At 37.8% G+C, this 20,416-nt stretch overlaps 1 protein-coding gene, 1 non-coding gene and 1 pseudogene across 3 annotated transcripts in view; 2 read left to right on the top strand and 1 right to left on the bottom strand.

Moving 5' to 3' along the window:
• CANX (calnexin) overlaps window positions 1-20,416 on the bottom strand; it is a 31,648-nt gene that overhangs the window by 10,583 nt on the left and 649 nt on the right. Inside the window, exons 2-9 of one of the 2 annotated variants that reach the window (XM_006058865.4) lie at window positions 19,732-19,837; window positions 5,698-5,874; window positions 5,363-5,436; window positions 4,875-4,933; window positions 4,256-4,397; window positions 2,797-2,878; window positions 2,144-2,336; window positions 299-488 (exon numbers count right to left, since the gene is read on the bottom strand). In XM_006058865.4, coding sequence (XP_006058927.1) covers window positions 299-488; window positions 2,144-2,336; window positions 2,797-2,878; window positions 4,256-4,397; window positions 4,875-4,933; window positions 5,363-5,436; window positions 5,698-5,871 — 914 coding nt within the window. In that variant the 5' untranslated portion in view covers window positions 5,872-5,874; window positions 19,732-19,837. The remainder of the gene's footprint in view (window positions 1-298; window positions 489-2,143; window positions 2,337-2,796; window positions 2,879-4,255; window positions 4,398-4,874; window positions 4,934-5,362; window positions 5,437-5,697; window positions 5,875-19,731; window positions 19,838-20,416) is intronic. The other variant, XM_006058864.4, reaches the window with a different exon arrangement.
• LOC112587144 lies at window positions 10,781-10,875 on the top strand (annotated as a pseudogene).
• On the top strand, window positions 14,571-14,678 carry LOC112587209. Its single transcript, XR_003111725.1, has one exon. It is a non-coding gene; the product is annotated as a U6 spliceosomal RNA (small nuclear RNA).

Genomic DNA, 20,416 nt, shown 5'->3' with positions numbered 1-20,416 from the left:
AGGCCAGGCCAAAAGATGTGAAGTTTTGCCACAAACCAACTGCGCTGCCACAGGCAATCCCTACCATCAGTTTCAGCATCTAGTAGCCTGTAAAATGGTGTGAGGCAGTCCAGATGACCACGGCAGCCCTGCTGATCACCATGTGGTCACTTCTGTTTTCAGCTATAGTAGTCTGCATTTTTCCTAACATTTAGACTGCATCACAGATTATACAAATTATCAGATTTCAACCATCATTAGATTGCTTAAGCCACATGGAATATATGAAATGCTCTACTGCATTCAAAAACAGACTCACCAGTCATCTGGTTTGACAGCATCAGGATCTGGTATTTTTGGTCTTTCATCCCAATCTTCAGGCTTCCGGTCTTCTGGGTCCTCAATTTCACGTGAAGGATTTACAGGAGGAGTCATGTCATTTAACAGATTCCCACTGTTCACAACAGATTGGTCCACTAATATTTCAAAACTATTATCTGGATTCAGGACTGAAAAAAATTAAATGCAATTTTAAAAAGTTAATTAGCCACTCATTCCCAAGTTTTCTTTACCACAAAGGATCATATTTCTAACAGAAGGCAGAAGCATGGAGTAATGACTTTGGGTATTAAGAGTCGGAACATGGTCATAGAGGCTCAGGCAAGTTTGTACTCTTTTCCTTATCTGTAAATCATAAACATTAGTTCTTTAGGCTTTTAGAAATTAAACAACAGGTAAAATTTTAAAACAACAAAATATTCCATGAACGTGGAATATGAACAGAAAAACATCAAAAAACCAAAGGTATGCAAAGTAACTGTAATACTGGTTTGTCACAAACGGGTGCACACAGGTCAACAGGCAAATAAGTTTATTTATTATAACCGTCCCCAGTAGAAAAGGCCCATTTCCTCATCTTCTGAGTTGGTATTACCACTGTCTATGTTGTCAACAGTTCCAATCACACAAACCTTTTATTTGTTAAACCACAAATCTACTCAGGTTGTACTTTTGGACTCCAGTGAAGAATGCAAATATAACTTTAAATCTATAAAGGTATCTTAAGTGGAATTATGCTAAAGCCTGGATCCTACAACTAAATGTCTAATAGGCAAGGGGCTAGATCACAGCACATCCAGAATACTGTGAAAGATAACACAGTACTATGCTGCTATCCTAAACGATAATGAAGGTGATCAACGTTATCAATGAAACATTCTCATAGAAAATTCTCACACTTTTGTGAAGAGAAGAAATAAAACATACTTGCTGCTGCTAAGTCGCTTCAGTCATGTCCGACTCTGTGCGACCCCAGAGACGGCAGCCCACCAGGCTCTCCCGTCCCTGGGATTCTCCAGGCAAGAACACTGGAGTGGGTTTCCATTTCCTTCTCCAATGCATGAAAGTGAAAAGTGAAAGTGAAGTAGCTCAGTCGTGTCTGACTTAGCGACCCGGTGGACTGTAGCCTACCAGGCTCTTTTGTCCATGGGATTTTCCAGGCAAGAGTACTGGAGTGGGGTGCCATTGCCTTCTCCGTTAATATAAAATTATATGTGTTTACACATATATACATGTTTATTCACATATGGCCAAATACATATCACAATGTTGATATTTCAGATACTTTAAATGTCTTCTTTTTTCCTTTCAAATTTCTATGCTGAATATGTATACTTTTGTTATAAAGGAAAAAAGTTATTGCATTCTTTAGGAAAAGAGGCATGACTATATGTGATCTCAAAGCAGCAGAAAAAGCCTTATGAATATAAAAACCCCACTCCAATGTCTGAATGATTATTCTCAACTGTCTAGGTGTTGGAGCATCCAAACAAGTTCAACTAGAAGACACTGAGAAAAACTGTACACACATTTCTATCGTATGTCCTGTTACTTAACGTAACGTTCTATCAACAAGAAAAGAAACAAAGGCAGGAAATGAGTGGAAACCAAGCAAAGAATCTCCTTACAGGACATACAAGCTTTTCTTAAAACCTGTTTCTCAATTCAACCTAAGGAAGAAACATTTCTTTTAGTGCTGAGAAACTAAGTTCTTCTCACCACTAAGATATTAAGTCAATAGAGATTGTTATTTGCAGGTTTATAACTTTAGAAGAATGATAAATGGGTAATGCCAAAAAACCCCCAAATTAACAGTTTTTCTTACTTAATGTATAAAGATGTGTTTTCTTATCAGTAAAATAGGTCTTCAGATCTGCATCTGGCCTCTTAGCATGCTTTTCTTCATATACACCCGTTTTGGGGTTTTTGTGGCGGAAAATGAAGTGCAATTTATAGTCCTCTCCACATTTATCTGGACCAAACATAATCGTATAGGGGGTCTTGTCGTGGAACTGATCCTTCAGAAACAAAAATGAATTAAATAACTCAAAGTGTTGAAAAGCAACTTTTCAAAAAGTATGATATATCCTCTTACAAAATCCCAAATAGTGTCCTATTTATTTATGAGATTTGTACAGATACCAGTGAAAAGTAATAACCAGAAATTACCAGGAATTTTACTGAGAATGTATGAAAGTGATTAAAAACATAAAATAATGCATTTATCTAGAGAGTTATACCTCTTTTATAAAGTTTGCTAAACTAAAAATAACATAGGACAGAAACTAAGAAACAGCTTCGAAATTTACATTTCAAATAAAAAGCACAGAAATGTCAAAGTCGGTATTTTCAACTTCCAAGATATTTCAACAGCAGGAAAGAAGACCTTTATTTTCACAGGTCTTAGAAAATTTTCTTTCGTTTTCTCTGAAATTCTTAAAAGGTAATTGGGTGGCCACATAAACAGAAAGTACTTACCAGATTGAGCTCTGGGGTTTTGGAAAGTAGTTTCACATAGGCACCACCACATTCTATCCCATTTTGGAAATTAACCTCATACCTAATTTTAGGGGGGAAAAAAAAAGCAGAAACCATATGGCATTAATTTATTTCCCCTTTCCCTCATTTTGATCACGTTTTATACAGTTCAGTTGCTCAGGCGTGTCCAACTCTTTGCGACCCCATGAATCGCAGCACTCCAGGCCTCCCTGTCCATCACCAACTCCCAGAGTTTACTCAGACTCATGTCCATCGAGTCAGTGATGCCATCCAGCCATCTCATCCTCTGTCATCCCCTTCTCCTCCTGCCCCCAATCCCTCCCAGCATCAGGGTCTTTTCCAATGAGTCAACTCTTCGCATGAGGTGGCCAAAGTACTGGAGTTTCAGCTTTAGCATCATTCCTTCCAAAGAAATCCCAGGGCAGATCTCCTTCAGAATGGACTGGTTGGATCTCCTTGCAGTCCAAGGGACTCTCAAGAGTCTTCTCCAACACCACAGTTCAAAAGCATCAATTCTTCGACACTCAGCCTTCTTCACAGTCCAACTCTCACATCCATACATGACCACAGGAAAAACCATAGCCTTGACTAGATGGACCTTTGTTGGCAAAGTAATGTCTCTGCTTTTGAATATGCTATCTAGGTTGGTCATAACTTTCCTTCCAAGGAGTAAGCGTCTTTTAATTTCATGGCTGCAGTCACCATCTGCAGTGATTTTGGAGCCCCAATAAATAAAGTCTGACACTGTTTCCCCATCTATTTCCCATGAAGTGATGGGACCAGATGCCATGATCTTCGTTTTCCGAATGCTGAGCTTTAAGCCAACTTTTTCACTCTCCTCTTTCACTTTCATCAAGAGGCTTTTTAGTTCCTCTTCACTTTCTGCCGTAAGGGTGGTGTCATCTGCATATCTGAGGTTATTGATATTTCTCCCGGCAATCTTGATTCCAGCTTGTGCTTCTTCCAGTCCAGCGTTTCTCATGATGTACTCTGCATATAAGTTAAATAAGCAGGGTAACAATATACAGCCTTGACGTACTCCTTTTCCTATTTGGAACCAGTCTGTTGTTTCATGTCCAGTTCTAACTGTTGCTTCCTGACCTGCATACAGATTTCTCAAGAGGCAGGTCAGGTGGTCTTCTATTGTTATGTCCACCCAATCCTCCAAAATTAAATAAGTAAAAAAAACCCCGAAAAAACGTAATGCCGATTCCTAATAAATACTTTCTACAAAATCAAGAAGTTCATTTAGGAGGAAAAATGGCTGCTTTATTTCAAAATAATTCATTGGGCATGAAAAAAAAAGTTACAAGATGCTGAAACACATCCTAAAATTTCTATTGCAACATGAAATTATTCTCATTATTTTTTACATAGAGTAACAGTTTTAAACATGTATCATTCTTCCCAGAAAGCTTCTATCAAGCGTTTTACTCACTGAACAATGAGAGGCTTGGTATCGAAGATGAAGGGCTTGTTCAGTTTAGTAGAGATAGCATGGTGTTTGGCCCGAGACATCAACACAAGTCCTTTATCGCCTGGAAGTTTCGATTCCTTCATTTCATCTACCTCCCATTTTCCTGCAAGACAACAAAAAAAAGTTCCATTTCACTCCCTAACTACACCTCTGAAGATCTTTAAATGGTAATAAATAAAACTCGGAGTTGTGTAAATTCATCACATGGACAAATGTTTAACATGTTCCATTTACCTCTAAGAGCTGGCCTATTAATATAAAACACACATAACTGATAAATATTATGATATAGTTTTTAAAAACCCATAGCACATGCATTGTACCAATGCCTAGAAAAGACCTTCCATGTCCAAAATACAGTACCATGGGTAATAAATTATCTTTCCACTTTATAGTATAAAAATTAAAATTAAACAGGTCTAACCCTATAAAATATAATGGGACACACAAAAATAGCAAACTTCCAAGGAATAACCTTAAAATGTATACATACATACTCCTTTTAAACTAGTCTTGAGATGCTATGGAAACATACCGTATCTCAATCTGCTATTATATCTAAATCAAATGCAACTCTCACCATCATATTTGGCGATTTCGTCATCAGTGTCATCTTTCTTGGCTTTGGATAAAATCCACCTGTAATTAAGACATCCCCCCAAATTAAGATTCAAATTATAGTTGGCCTGTAAAAAGAAACAATGTAAATAATAATAAAAACAGGGACAATTCAGCTCTTCTTAGCCCACCTAATCACTGTATTTTCAACTTTTATTAAATATGTCTTTCAAGTAGTGATAATATACTCAAATCAAAAATCTGTAACAAAACTTACCAAATTCTTGAAATAATTTCACTTTTTAAGACTCAAGAGAAAAAAAAAGTTTTTCTCAAAGAACAAAATACAAGGTGAAGGGAAAAGAAATGGAAGCAAGAACCACATGTTCTAAAAGATTTTTCCTAAATGGGACTAAAAATATAAAATACTATCTAAAAAGGAATCTACTATTCTATCTTATTTACATGATGTTTGCCTCTAAGATTTTTTTCCCCCTATGAAACACTTACCCTGATAGAGTTCCTCTGTCAAAGGAATCAGCAAAATACACTTCCCCGGTCGGAACTGGAGCTTTGTAGGTGACCTGTGTTAAATATAAAAATGAATTAAGAATTAAAATATTCTCAGTAGGATCTATTCTTTTGGTTTGCTTTCAAACTTGCATAACTGGCCCTCAAATTCAACCCATATAATTTATCTTTGGGACAACATAACAAAGGCTGACAGAGAGAGCAATAAGTATTTTAGAAAATTTTGCTTTCCCTGTGGTAAGGATCCAGAATGTACCTTCATCTTTTGATTATCTCAAGAGGCAAAACGAACAGATTCAAAGATCACGTCAAACCTTTGGCGATGGCGGACTGCTGGCATCTGGCTTCGATTTTGAGTCTTCTACCTCTTCAATGACATCATCAAGGTCATCCTCAATGTCAATCACATCATCGTCATGTCCATCATGAGCTTGAACAAGAGCAGTTCCAAGGACCAGTAACATACACAGCAACCATTTCCCTTCCATGATCTAAGTATTTAAAAAAAAAAAGTAGTTAAATGTATCACCTCCTTTCAAAAGTTTTGAACCCCTTTATTTAAAATTAAGGCTTTCAAATCAGAGCTGAAAGGAACTTTACTGTATTTCATTTTATAGATAAAGAAAATGAACTCAGAATAACAGGTTTTCCTAAAATCAGTTAGTTAAAAGATCCAATTTCAAGAAAAAATTCAAAATATAACTCAAACATAAACAATTGTCCCAATATAGAATATCATGTTGGCTACACAGACCTAGGGTGTTCAGATACAATTTCAAAATAACTTCTTGCATTTGTAAAGAGCTTTACAATAGACAAAGCCCCTTTTACAGAATAGTTTAAATGAGTTAAAACATTACAATGAAATAACAGAGGAGTTAACTTGCCTCACATTAAAGACTCAATTTAAATTAGATGCTGCTGTTTTTGTCCAAAGATCAACAAGCATAGGTATGGTTTTTAATTAGTATTTTAAGGGACTTCCAGGGAACCCCGTGCAAAGCAGGGGACTTGAGTTTGATCCATGGCTGGGGAACTAAGATCCTACATGCCACAGAGCAACTAAGCCCACAGGCCACAATTAGAGACTCCATGCTCAACAAGATTCTGCATTAAAAAAAAAAAAAAGATCCTGCATGATGCAATGAAGATCCCACCTGTCAGCAACTAAGACCCAATAAGCCAGATAAATAAATAATAAATCAGTTTTAAGATTCAAGAAAAAAATATATTAAACCACAGACCAACTATTTTTATCTCTTTTTTCTAAGCCTTCAAGTGTCTTATATATTATATTAGACTGTCAGGGATGGTAGTCAATCCTCTCTACAAAACCACAGATCTAAAGATATAAAAACTGAGCCACATGGATGCACAAAATGATTTGGTAGCAGGTAGTATAGAATTCTAATTCTGCAAGACAAAAGATTTCTGGAGATGGATGGAGATGAAAGCTGTACAACAATGTGAACATACTCAATGCCACTGAACTTGATGGTTAAGATGGTAAATCTTACAAGTATTTTCACTACAATAAAAAAGATTTTATAAAAATAAAGAAAATAGCTTAATTTTTTTGGTCACTTGTAAATCAACTTATTCTAATGCTGAATTTAATGCCTAATTCCTTATAAATGCTATAATCCTTTAAAGTGAGTAACTATATAGAACTAGATTTTCATGTATCATTTGGTGGTATTTCTTTTATTTATAAATCGTGGGTACTGTTTTCACTAAATGAAAGAAAGTAAAGCTCACTGGACTCCTAGACAGCACAGAAAATAAAGAAATAAAAGATTAAAAAAAAATAAAAAGTTACTCATAATCTTTCCTAAGACTGGTTTAGGAGTTTCCTAGGAGTTAGGAAAAACTCTCAATGTTAACATTCTGCTATGGCTTCTTCTATACCAAGAAATGCCAGTAATTTGAATTTTTCACTAGTAAGGCTTCTATTCTCTACCACCAAAATATACAATGGCATAGCAATATTGCTTTGATTTACAACTACACTGGATTCTCTGAAACTAAACAGACTGATTCAACACTTTTATCTAAATCAACTGTATACAACCTAACAAGTCCTCACAGAAATAATGCTATAAATGGTAGTTGGGTCCCCAGGGATAAACTATAAATCAAATTAGCCCACAAAACAGGGAGTGGTCTGGAATGGAGGATTCAGGCAGGGTTTAGAAGAGTGTGACTGCGGAACAGGTTGCTGGACCAAGGAACCCAGGAAAGGTGACATCTGTGTGGGGGAGGCAGAATAAAAGTAAAAGTTGTCCGGTAGCATAAGGCTACCATCCCAGTCAGGAACAACAGGAAATGCGCTTCTCTCCACCACCATTTCCCCTACACCCTGAGTTTCAGGACCTGGTTTTTCAGGTTTGAGAAGTCTCAGGCACATATCTGTTAAACTTTCACATTATCTAGAGGGTTGTTAAAGCCATGGAGGAACCACCACTGCCAAACCATGACAAATCAATTCTCACAGCTCTGTGTTCATAAGCCTAAGCCACTGCTAGTTTTACATACGCTACTTCAATACTTGCCAAAGTAATTTGCCAATACTTCCAAGAAAATGCTACAGTAAACAGGTCTAGTTTCAAGAGCCACTATTAAGCCAGCCCAAACATTCCAAATTTTGTTAAAGACTTGGTCACACTTAGAAATAATTCAACACAATATATTTTAAGGTGATCTTAATTCTCCACTTCATTAATGAAAATCCAATATTATCAAGAAACAAAACCCACCCTCATTTCAGTCCTCCTACCCACATTCCTTGTATCAAAAAGGATGTTGCACTATTACAATTTCTATAAGAAAACATAGGAGAAATTTTAAGCAATCTTGGGTTTGACAAAGAGTTTCCAATACATCAAAAGCTAGATACACAAAAGAAAAAAAATTGGTTGAACTTACTTTAACTCCATGAAAGAAACTTGAGAATTAAAAAACAAATCAAGCTAGGAGAAAATATTTGCAAAATAAATATCTAATAAAGAAATGGTTTCCAAAATGTTGAAAGAACACAAACTCAACCAGTAAGAAAACAAACCACCCAATTACAAAATGGGCAAAACATCTAAACTCACCAAACAAGATATTTAGATGGCATATGAAAAGATCAAACACCATCTGCCATTGCTAAGTCACTTCAGTCGTGTCTGACTCTTTGCAACCCCATGGACTGTAGCCCACTGGGCTCCTCTGTCCATGGGATTCTCCAGGCAAGAATACTGGAGTGGGTTGCCATGTCCTTCTCCAGGGGATCTTCCTGACCCAGGGATAGAACCCAGGTCTCCTGTAGCTCCTGCACTGCAAGCAGATTCTTTACCGCTGAGCCACCAGGAAAGCGCTTTCATCTGCCATTAGGTAACGGCAAACAATGAGATACTACAATACACCTATTAGAATGGGTAAGATCCAAAACACTAGCAAGGATGTGAAGTAACAGGAACTTATTTCAGTGCTGGTGAAAATCTAAAATTTCAGGCACTCTGGAACATATCTGGCAACTTCTTACAAAGCTAACCATAGACTTACTATATGATTTGTCAATCATGTTCCCAAGTTCTTGCCCAACTGATCTGAAGGCTTACGACTGGACAAAACCTGTCACACAAATGTTTATAGCAGCTTTATCCATAATAACTCAAAACTTGAACAAACCAAAACGTTCTGCAGTAGGGGAATGAGTAAACAAACTGTAGTACACCCATTCGATGAAATATTGTTCAGAAATTACAAGATGAGCTCCTAAACTGAATCACTTTGCTGTACAGCAGAAATTATCACAACACTGTAAACAAACTATAAACTATACTTCAATTAAAAAAAAAAAAAAAGCTATTAAGCCAAAAAGAGACTTGAATCTTTAGTGGATACTGCTGAGAGAAGGCTAACTGAGTCTGAAAAGGCCAATGCTATACAATTCCAATTAGATTACATTCTGAAAAAGGCCAAACCCTAGATATCAAAAGAAAAAAAAGAAAAATCAGAGGTTTAGAGGTGGCGGTCGGGTTGAATAGGTAAGCACAGGGGGCTCTTTTAGGCAGAGAAACTATTCTGTATACTCTTGTAATTATGGATACATGGTACTACATATTTTTCAAATCCCATAAAACTTCACAGCACAGAGAATGACTCTTGATGTATGGAAATTATAAAACATCATTTAAGAGGTTGAGTGATCCAGGATACACACAGGATGTGACAAAACAACCCAACTGTATTACAAATGTATGAAACCACCTCACTCAAAGAGGTGGCGGGAAAAGACGTTAACCTAAGTAGCTCTGGAAATCAGTGAAGTCTGCAAAACCACACTGTACAAAAGCACTATTCAAGTTAAGCTGATTCACATGAGTATGCTGCTGCTGCCAAGTCACTTCAGCCGTGTCCGACTCTGTGCGACCCCATAGACCGCAGCCCACCAGGCTCTGCCGTCCCTTGGATTCTCCAGGCAAGATCACTGGAGTGGCTTGCCATTGCCTTCTCCGTCACATGAGTATACAGGTTAACAATTTGGATACTGCTATACATATATATCAGAATTGAACAATTAATTAAATGGATGGTGTATGGTAGGAGCCACTTTCAATGCTGAGGGTGGGAACTTTACGGACAAGCAAGGGAAAGAGGCCAAGATAATCCACATGGTAATGGGCGAGAGTTAAGAGACTACAATATGAACTCATGTTTATCTTAATATACAGAGGGTTACATACGAAATATTTATAGATATGTGCATATAAACCACTTAGTATACACACATATATTTTCTTGCTCTATCAGTTAAGAGGGCATACAAGAAACTACACCTCAGTAGCAATACAATAAATACCCTAGTACCAAGGATTTTGGTTTCCAATATCATCTCCAATAAAAAGGAAACAGGGTTCCTTGGCTGATTCTAGGATTAGGGCAGCAGACATATAAGACAAGCCTGGAACATCTTGTACTGCCAGAAAGTGACGAAGTGTTCAAAACAAAAACACCCACAATGATGGGGGGCTACATCAAAGGAACAAAAGGAAGAGCAATGGCCAAAGCTGGAAAATACGAGAAGTAAGTGGTATTGGATTATATTCCAAAGCACAAAATAAATGCCCATGAATCTACGCATTACATTACTGAATAAATAAATGAGAGTAAACAAATAAGAGGCAAATTTCCCAGGCAGAAATATTCCAAGTAACAGATACAGACAGTGCACGGTCAAGGAGGAGAAACGTAACTCCCTACCCTTACAAGTGGGCTACACGTAGTGCTATCTCTCCTGTATGGGAACAGGAAAAGCAGGAATTTACAGTGGAGAAACCCAGCAAACACTACTTCAGCCAGGTGCTCAAGGTAAAGACCAAAAGTGATGTCATTGAAAACAGTACTTTAGCGCTCACTTCGGCAGCACATATACTAAAATTGGAATGACACAGAGAAGATTAGCATGGCCCCGCTAATTAATTCATGAAGCATTCCATATTTTTTGAATGGATAAGAAAGCTGTGGTACATAAACACAATGGAGTATTACTCAGCCATTAAAAAGAATACATTTGAATCAGACCTAATGAGGTGGATGAAATTGGAGCCTATTATACAGAGTGAAGTAAGCCAGAAAGAAAAACACCAATACAGTATACTAACGCATATATATGGAATTTGGAAAGATGGTAACGATAACCCTGTATCAGAGACAGCAAGAGACACAGATGTATAGAACAGTCTTTTGGACTCTGTGGGAGAGGGAGAGGGTGGGATGATTTGGGAGAATGGCATTGAGAAACATGTATATCATATGTGAAACGAATCGCCAGCCCAGGTTCGATGCATGATACAGGATGCCTGGGGCTGGTGCACTGGGATGACCCAGAGGGATGGTGTGGGGAGGGAGGAGGGAGGGGGGTTCAGGATGGGGAACACATGTACACCCGTGGCGGATTCATATTGATGTATGGCAAAACCAATACAATACTGTAATTAGCCTCCAATTAAAATAAATAAATTTATATTAAAAAAAAAAAAAAAAAAAAACCAGTACTTTAACCTCTGTGGTCTTCCTCCCCAAAATCCATATTCCCTCTAATCATGAGAAAAACATCAAGGAAATCCCAACAGAGGGACTGCTGTCCTGACCAGTAGTCCTCAAATTGTTCAAGGACATCAAAAACAAAGAAAATCTTAAAAACTGTCACAGTCAAGAGGAGTTTAAGGAGACACGACGACTAAATGTAACATGGTACCATGGAGCAAGAGCAGCAAGTAAAAACAAAGGAAATCTGAATCAAATACGGACTTTGGTAACTACCATGACCCGTTCATTATTTATAATAAATGTACTATACTAATGTTAATCATGGCAGAAATGATTCTACAGATTTAAAAACGATTCTGTAAAAAATTCATCTTTTAAAAAAAGGATGTTCCACTATTATGCATCAAATATTTGTCTCCTATCCCAATGGCACCCCACTCCAGTACTCTTGCCTGGAAAATCCCATGGACAGAGGAGCCTGGTAGGCTGCAGCCCATGGGGTCGCTAAGAGTCGGATATGACTGAGCGACTTCACTTTCACTTTTCACTTTCATGCACTGGAGAAGGAAATGGCAACCCACTCCAGTGTTCTTGCCTGGAGAATCCCAGGGACGGGGGAGCCTGGTGGGCTGCCATCTCTGGGGTCGCAAAGAGTCGGACACGACTGAAGCGACTGAGCAGCAGCCTCCAAAAAAAAATTCCAGGGCTGAAATATATACTATTGGAGTCTAGTCTAAGTCTCTTTTCAGAGAAGAAACTGAGGTCCAACAGACTGACTTGCCAAAAACGGTTATTGGCAAATGAGGAGCAGAGGCCAAGTCTCCTGTCTCCCAATACTTTACTTGATAATTTTATACCACTTTTGTCTTAGATACAAAATGATTTTTCACTTATATTAATGTTCAAGAAGACATCTAAGAAGCAGCTTTTTTCTCCCTTTAAAACTCTTCAAGGACTTATCTGGTGGACCAGTGGATGAGAGTTCATGCTTCCAACACAGGGGAGCCGGGTTTGATCCCTGTTGAGAGACCTAGATCCTTCACACCCTCTGCCACAACAAAGACTCACTGCAGCCTAATTAATTAATTACTTTGGGAAAATAAATAAATAGAACTCATGTGTCTTAACACTTAGAAACTCCTAAGCAGAGAGTGTAAGGGTTTCCCAGGTAGCTCAGTGGTAAAGAATCTGCCTGCAATGCAGAAGATGTGGGTTCAATCCCTGGTTCGGGAAAATCCCAACCTGGAGAAGGAAATGGCAACCCACTCCCAGTATCCTTGACTAGGAAATCCCATGGACAGAGAAGCCAGGCGGGTTACAGTCCATGGGGTTGCAAAAGAGTGGGACACGACTTAGCAACTAAACAACAAAGCCGACAGCGTATTTCTCTGTTGTCACTATTTTTAAGATTATTAACAGGAAATATGTAACAAGAAGCTCAACAACAAAGCAATAATGCTTTAAAAAATAAACAGCACATTTCCCCCATTCCCCCACTTCCCCAAAGTCCCAGAGCAAATGACTCCTAGATCTAAAATATTCAAGAATAAAAGTGAAGAAATTATGTGCCTGTAAACCAAGTTAACACTTTCCAGCAGTAAAGAAACATTAACATTTTCTAAGTCTCTTCACAGTTCATGCTCACTAAGCTACATTACCTCTTCCAGTGCAAGATTTCTCATATTCCTGAATGCCATTATAGCAGTTTCTCTCATGCTTTCTGCTTGAAAGCCATCCTTTTCTTGGAGTACTTCTTCCTGATTTTCCTCTAAGAGCCATTTTTATTTTTATTTTTTTTCTTAATCACCACAAGGCTATTACCTTAAACTCTACCGCAGTGCCCCTTTGAGCTTGGGCACAAATGCTAGGTGGATGTCTAATTCATGACTAAACTGCTTAGTGCCACCAGCTGTCTCTCAGCGCGCCAGGTTACAGTCCTGTCTTGGCCAAATTACAAATCACTTACAGACCTCCAGGAGACTAGCAATTAAAAATCAAAACCACAAACAAGAAAATCTTTTAACATTTATGAGTCTACCAAAGTGAACTTTTCTTAAAAATACCCTTAAATTAGATGTAAATATAGTTTTGTGTGGCTGTATCGTACAGCATCCCTTAACTAGAGCAAAAGTGAAGTCAATAAAACCAACAATATGAGGGCCAAGACTATACAGGCCAAGTTCTGATTTCTGTTGATTCAGAACTTGATCTGGAAATAAAACTTACAATTTCTAGGTTCCAGAGAAGTGAACAGACTGCACTTCCTTCAAATACTCATTAAAAATTTCTCAGCTAGATTTCTTTTCCCCCTTTGGCCGTGCCGCATAGCTTGAGACATCAGGGATCAAACCCAGGCCCCAACAGTGAAAATGCCTAGCCGTGAGACTGCCAGGGAATTGCCTCAGACGGACTTTCAATAAATACTGGGTGGCAGGGCTCAAGACTGTTTCCTGGCAGTCACAAGACTGAAGTGTGAACATTCTGTATTACAAAGGGTTAAAGGAAAAAATGGGTCTAATGCCCATCAGCAAACCTGGCACATATTAAACACGAAATGAATGTTTGCTAATAGTGTTCAATTCCATGAGGGCCAACTAGTTATCAAATATTAAAAAAAAAAAAAAAAAAACTCCGACCTTCAGGATCAATAAAGGGTGTCCTTAAAGTCTGGAAACATAAAATGTATTTGCCCATGTTTTCAGAGTTCATGAATATTCTGTATCATTAGTTCTACCAATCAAGTTTCAGGGGGGTTGGAGGTGGATAACATAAACTCATAACCTTTTATCTAACTAGGAAAAAAGATGCAGAGAGCTGTTAGTTCTACTTAAGACTCCAGCCTGAATATTTTGTCTATAAAAAACACCAAAAAGCAAAAACGTTAACTATCAGCTAGTGTCATGATAAAATTGTACGTAACTATGTACACCTAAGGGCAAGTAAAACCTGGAGAAATCCAAATACGGTCTGTAAATTGTACCAATGCAATTTTTTCCTAGTTCTGATATTTTACTATAGTTATCTACCTATACTGTTATTTGGGGAAGCTGGGTATTGGGTACAAGAGATCTCTCTGTACTATTTTGCAACTTTTGTAGGTCTGTAATTATTTCAAACCTGAAAGCTTCTCTTAAAAAATGTATTACTGGTGCTCGCTTCGGCAGCACATATACTAAAATTGGAACGATACAGAGAAGAATTAGCATGGCCCCTGCGCAAGGATGACATGCAAAGTTGTGAAGCGTTCCATATTTTTACTAACGCATATATATGGAATTTAGAAAGATGGTAACAATAACCCTGTGTACGAGACAGCTAAAGAGACACTGATGTATAGAACAGTCTTATGGACTCTGTTGGAGAGGGAGAGGGTGGAAAGATTTGGGAGAATGGCATAGAAACATGTATAATATCATGTATGAAACGAGTTGCCAGTCCAGGTTCAATGCATGATACTGGATGCTTGGGGCTAGTGCACTGGGCCAACCCAGAGGGATGGTATGGGGAGGGAGGAAGGAGGAGGGTTTAGGATGGGGAACACATGTATACCTGTGGCGGATTCATTTCGATATTTGGCAAAACTAATACAATATTGTAAAGTTTAAAAATAAAATAAAATTAAAAAAAAAAAATGTATTACTGGGTCAGTATGGTTGGTTCATTAAGACTTGATCAAAGTTGTATAGAAACCAGCTTTAAATCGACCCAGTCTTTCAAAGCACAGAAGTACAGAGAAAGACCCAGAAGTGTGAGTTGGATTAGAAATCTGAACATCTTGCCCCCTTCCTTCCAGTTAATAAGTGTTTTGCTTTTAACAATCAAATATAATTATCAGCCTATATCCAAGGCAAAGAATCTCTACCACTGGGATCACATGGACAAATGTACACAAAGCCAAGAAATGTACACAAAGCCAAGAAAATACATGCATATTTGTAATATACATTTATAAATAATATAAATGATTTCCAACTTGCATCTCAATTTTCCAAGGACAGAACAAAAAGCCCAGTTCTCAAAATCTCAGAGTCAGAAGGATTCTTCAAGAGACCTTAATCTATTGACTCTTAGTATTTCAGTTCACTTTTTAACTTTTAAGAGTGAATTTACCTTGAATTCTAGAAATGGAAGCATTCTATTTTAAAACTGACGATTCAGAAAATTAAGGCCTTATGCAAAAGGCAGTACAGTGTATGTGATGGTGTACACTGTCATGTCAGAGAAATCCGGGTTCAAGACTTTCTTCACCCTCTTTGTAGCCTTGGTCAGCTTATTCAACTTACAGAAGTCTTTCTTCCCTATTTTATAAATGTAGCTAGTAGTACCACTAGCTCAAAGGCTTGCTGTGAAAACTCAAAAAGATAATACACAGTATACAGAGTCCAGTACTTCGTAAGTACACAAATGATTTGTTCTTTTGATACACAATTAGTACAACCACATCTTCAATCCCCAGACTGCCTACACCTCCTACATATTTCAACAAAGCTGAATGATTTTATGTAACAAGAAGAACTAGCTTTCTTCTCATTATATTCTATGATTTTTTTCTTTAACTCTTCCTTGCAATGGTGTATATACAACTGCAGCATTTGGACAGGGAAATATCCCTGTTTATCTGTGACTTTCTTATTTTCTGCTCTGCCACCAATTTCATGAATTCCTCCCAATGTATTTTTGGTTAATGGTAACTCTGTTCTCAGAACACATTCTAAAGAGTCCTATTATTTTACTATACATACTGAAAAATATACATGAGACTTCAACTGAACACAAAATATTCTATTAGAAACATACACATTCTGCATTGAATTTCAACAAATCAAAAGTTGATTTAGAGCAATTTTAGGAACTGGCAAACACTAAAGAAATATTCAATTTGTCACCTCATAGGCAGTATCTATGCTCACAAAGGGGCCATTCAAAAAAAAAGATTTTTAAAACAAATGGCGTCTCAAATTATTTTAAAATTAAACTATGATATTTTCAAGATAGTCTATTTTGCATCTATTTTCATAAAGATATTAGTCTATGGCTTTCTTGTCAAGTCTTTGTCTAGTTTTGGTATCAGGGTAATACTGGCCTCATAGAATGTGTTGGAAACTATTCTCCTCTCTTCTATTTTTGGAAGAGTTTGTGAGGGATTAGTGTTAATTCTTCCCTAAGTATTTGGTAGAATTCCCCAGTGAATCCATTTGGTTCTGGGCTTTTTAAGATTTTGTTTCTTAAAAGTAGTTAGGGGGACTTCCCTGGTGGTCCAATGGCTAGGACTCTGTGCTCCCAATGCAGGTGGCCCCAGATGGTCGGGGAACTGGATCTAAGCAACTAAGACCCAGGGCAGCCAAATAAATAGTTTTTTTAAGTAGTTAGGAAATTTCACTTCTAATTACTTTAATCCATGAGAAATTAGAAAGGAACAACAAATCCCACAAAAGGAATTTATCTCTTAGGAGGGTCAACAAAGTTCCCTTATATTCCTAGTCTGTTAAGTGCTTCTATCATGAAAGGGTGCTGCACTTTATCAAACTGAGATGATCGTGTAGGTTTTTTGTCCTTTGTTAATGCAATATATTACATTCTTTATTGTATGGTAAACCAACCTTACATTTTTGGGTTAAATCCCATTTGGCTGTGGTGTATAATTCTTTTTTATATGTTGCTGGATCCCACTTACTAGCATTTTGAGGACTTTTCATTTATTTGCTTAAGGGATATTGTTCTATGGTTTTCTTGTGAAGTCTTTAATTTTGTTATCATGGTAATATTGGCCTTAAAGGATGAGTTAGAAGTGTTTTCCTTTCTTCTATTTTTTAGAAAAGTTTGTGAAGGATTGGTATTAATTCTTCCCTAAGTATCTGGTAGACTTCACTAGTGAAATCATTCAGTTCTGAAGCTTTTCTTTTTGGAATTTTATCTCTTAAAAGTAGTTAGGAAATGTCACCTCTAATTCCTTTAATCCATGAGAAATGAGAAAAAAGAACAGAAGTGACCTAGCTGGCAGAATTGGTTATTTTTTTTTTAAAAAGTGATTTTTTTTTTTTCCTTTTGCCTGCACAGCTTGCTGGATGTTAGTTGCCCAACCAGGGATTGAACTCGTGCTCCCTGCAATGGAATAGCCAAGTCCTAACCACTGGCCCACCAGGGAATTCCACAAAGTGATTTTTTCCCAAAGGCTGAATGTAATTAAAAAACGAGGCAGTCTTTCCTTCATGTAGGCTATCCATTTATCTACCCTTTTAAAATGTTATGTCTCACTGATTTTAGACACCTTTAGATTGTCTAATTTAATCTTCATAAGATCCCCAGGAGCTTGTCATCCATGTGACACATGAGGAAACTAAGGCTAAACTGTCCAAGGTCACAGTTAAAAGTGCAGTTAATGAGCAGGACTGGCTTCTCATGTGGTTCAATGGTGAAGAATCCACTGGCGAAGCAGGAGACGTGGTTTGATCTCTGGGTTGGGAAGATTTCCTGGAAGAGGGCATGGCAACCCACTCTAGTATTCTTGCCTGGTAAATCCCAAGGACAGAGGAGCCTGGCAGGCTACAGTCCACAATGTCACAAGAGTCAGACACAACTTTTGTTCCTGTACAACGAGGAGCAGGAACTCAGAAGTCACAATCCCTGATCTTCTACTTAATAACTTGGCATATTGGGTGAATTACTAACTTCAGGGCCTCAGTTTTTCCTACCAGGCTCCTCAGTCCACGGAATTTTCCAGGCAAGAGTACTGGAGTGGTTTGCCATTTCCTTCTCCAGGGTATCTTCCCAACCCAGGAATCGAACTTGGGTCTCCTGCATTGCAGGCGGATGCTTTACCATCTGAGCCATTTACACTGGGATACATTTACACCGTGTATGCCTTAGGATAGCTATATAAACAAAATGCATGCAATGTGTTCATATCAGTACCTGGCTTACAGTAATGTGCAACATTATCAATGATTTTTATTATTACTAGGTGTTGCCCAGCGACACTGTTTAAGCTTTGATGGTCCTAAAACACTGAGTTTTAACAGCGATAAGAAACTTGAAGTCTTAGATTGAAAAGGAACCACTTAAAAGGAATTTGATTCCAGTCACAGATAACCATTTTACTACTACTTTTCATTCCTCTTGATTACATCTAGTCAAAACATCAAAGCACATAACAGTGGGAGGGAAGTACATAAAATTCTAAGTGGTCCTTACTGTAAATGCTCATCCACTAAAAAAATAGATGTACACTGCCTAGTTCAGTTCTGAATTCTGGTTTTGATTGACAGGAACATTAAAATGTATCTTTCCACATCACTTTCCTTTTTCGTATAAACTAAGTCGATTTAAAATGTGGATTCCCAAAACATTGCTGAAGATTCTAAATTACTTAAAAAAATAAAATTCTCCAAATAATTTTCACAGTTAAGCTTAATTTAAAAATCATCTGTTATAGTTAACAAAGCATTCAGCCCGCACTTTTCTGACAAAGCTCTACAGTAAGCTGTACAGGTTGTAACTATGTTCAGGCACTGTTATTTCCTAGGAGTTGTTATGCGCTGCCAATTCTTCTACTTGCATAGTTCATTACGCCATTCAAAGTGGTTTCATGTTCACCATCTTATTTGTCTCTCCTAAAAGATCCCTAATGGTAAGGTATACTTGGCACTCCTCATTCTGTTCTAAGATGTGGAAACTAATGTTGTTCATTAAGCTAGTTACCTCGCTGGGCCTGGAATTCAAGTCTCTCCAGCCTGCATTTGTGCTTACCAATTGTCACTTCATCCCCTTAAGCTATCTCTCAGGGCCAAGTGAACTCTAACTGAAAGGATGCAAGAGCATGATTGCCAAACTGCAGAAACAACTTCTGTCAAAACGTTTACCCCTCAAGGTCCTTGGAAGATAATGTGCTAGTTGAAACTGTTGAGTCAAGATAGTCAGGTAGGGAGTTGCTGACGTTCATTATCAGACAGGTTAGGAAATGCGTTCGCTGTGAGGCATTTACTCCAATACACCGTTCATTCTGGCCATCTCATAATCCAGTTCCCTGCCTTGTTTGCTTGTGCGGGGGCACAGGAGAACTCCCACACAATTCTCTACCTCTGCTCTTACTACAGAAAATGGACAACTCAGCAGCGATTCTAGTCATGGCACTTAACATGGCTGTTAAAAGACTGACATACAGAATGATTTTAAAGATCAATACAGTTCCTCCCTTTAAAAAAAAAACCCTGAAACAAAACAAATCCTCCCGCCCACTAATTCTTATTCAAAAATTAAGCAAAATGTTCCATTTCCTAACTCAGAGGTAAAGAAACCTAACTGTGGCTCACCTTTGTCCTCCCAAGCTTTTAATATTCAGCTCAGTTTAACTTCCTCCAGCCAGCATTCACTTGTGTCATACCCAGCAGTTAATCCACTAAGTCCAGTTTCTTCCTCCTATATCCATAAACATGACTTCAGGTCCCAGAACTTAACCAACTCAAAAAGGAGGATGTTGATGTAGGGGACCAACATCATTCAGGCCTTAATTTATTTAAATCATTTATCAAGTAGTCAAAGTGCCTCCTGTCCTTTTTTATACACAGTTTAGTTCTAACAACACCACCATCAGATTTTATATTCATTATTTGGAGAAAAATGGAGTACAGAGGAGAAGTAAAATGCCTAAGTTCATATAGCAACAAATGACAGATTAACGACTTGAACCAGGGCCTTAGCCTTAACCACTACATCAAAACTGCCTCAGCTAAAACTCCTGATCATAAAATTAATCCCATGACCTTGAGCCAATCATTTCAGAGCTCTGGGCCTCAAGTTTCCTCCACTATAAAATGACTTGCCCAGAGAGCTTTTGGGTGCTTTCCTGCCAGTCTTTGTGAATTTACAAACCAGATTACTTACTCCTCATCCATGAAGAGATATCATTAAATGTCAGGGCTTAAGTTTTCCAGCCACTGCGTGTTCTAGCACATTCTCCATACTCCACTCTTCACTCTGTGATTTTAATTTTCAAAT

Source organism: Bubalus bubalis, chromosome 9, assembly GCF_019923935.1.
Source record: "Bubalus bubalis isolate 160015118507 breed Murrah chromosome 9, NDDB_SH_1, whole genome shotgun sequence".
Classification (NCBI taxonomy): domain Eukaryota; kingdom Metazoa; phylum Chordata; class Mammalia; order Artiodactyla; family Bovidae; genus Bubalus; species Bubalus bubalis.
The sequence above is the reverse complement of the archived record's forward strand: the minus strand, read 5'-3'. Positions and strand labels throughout refer to the sequence as shown.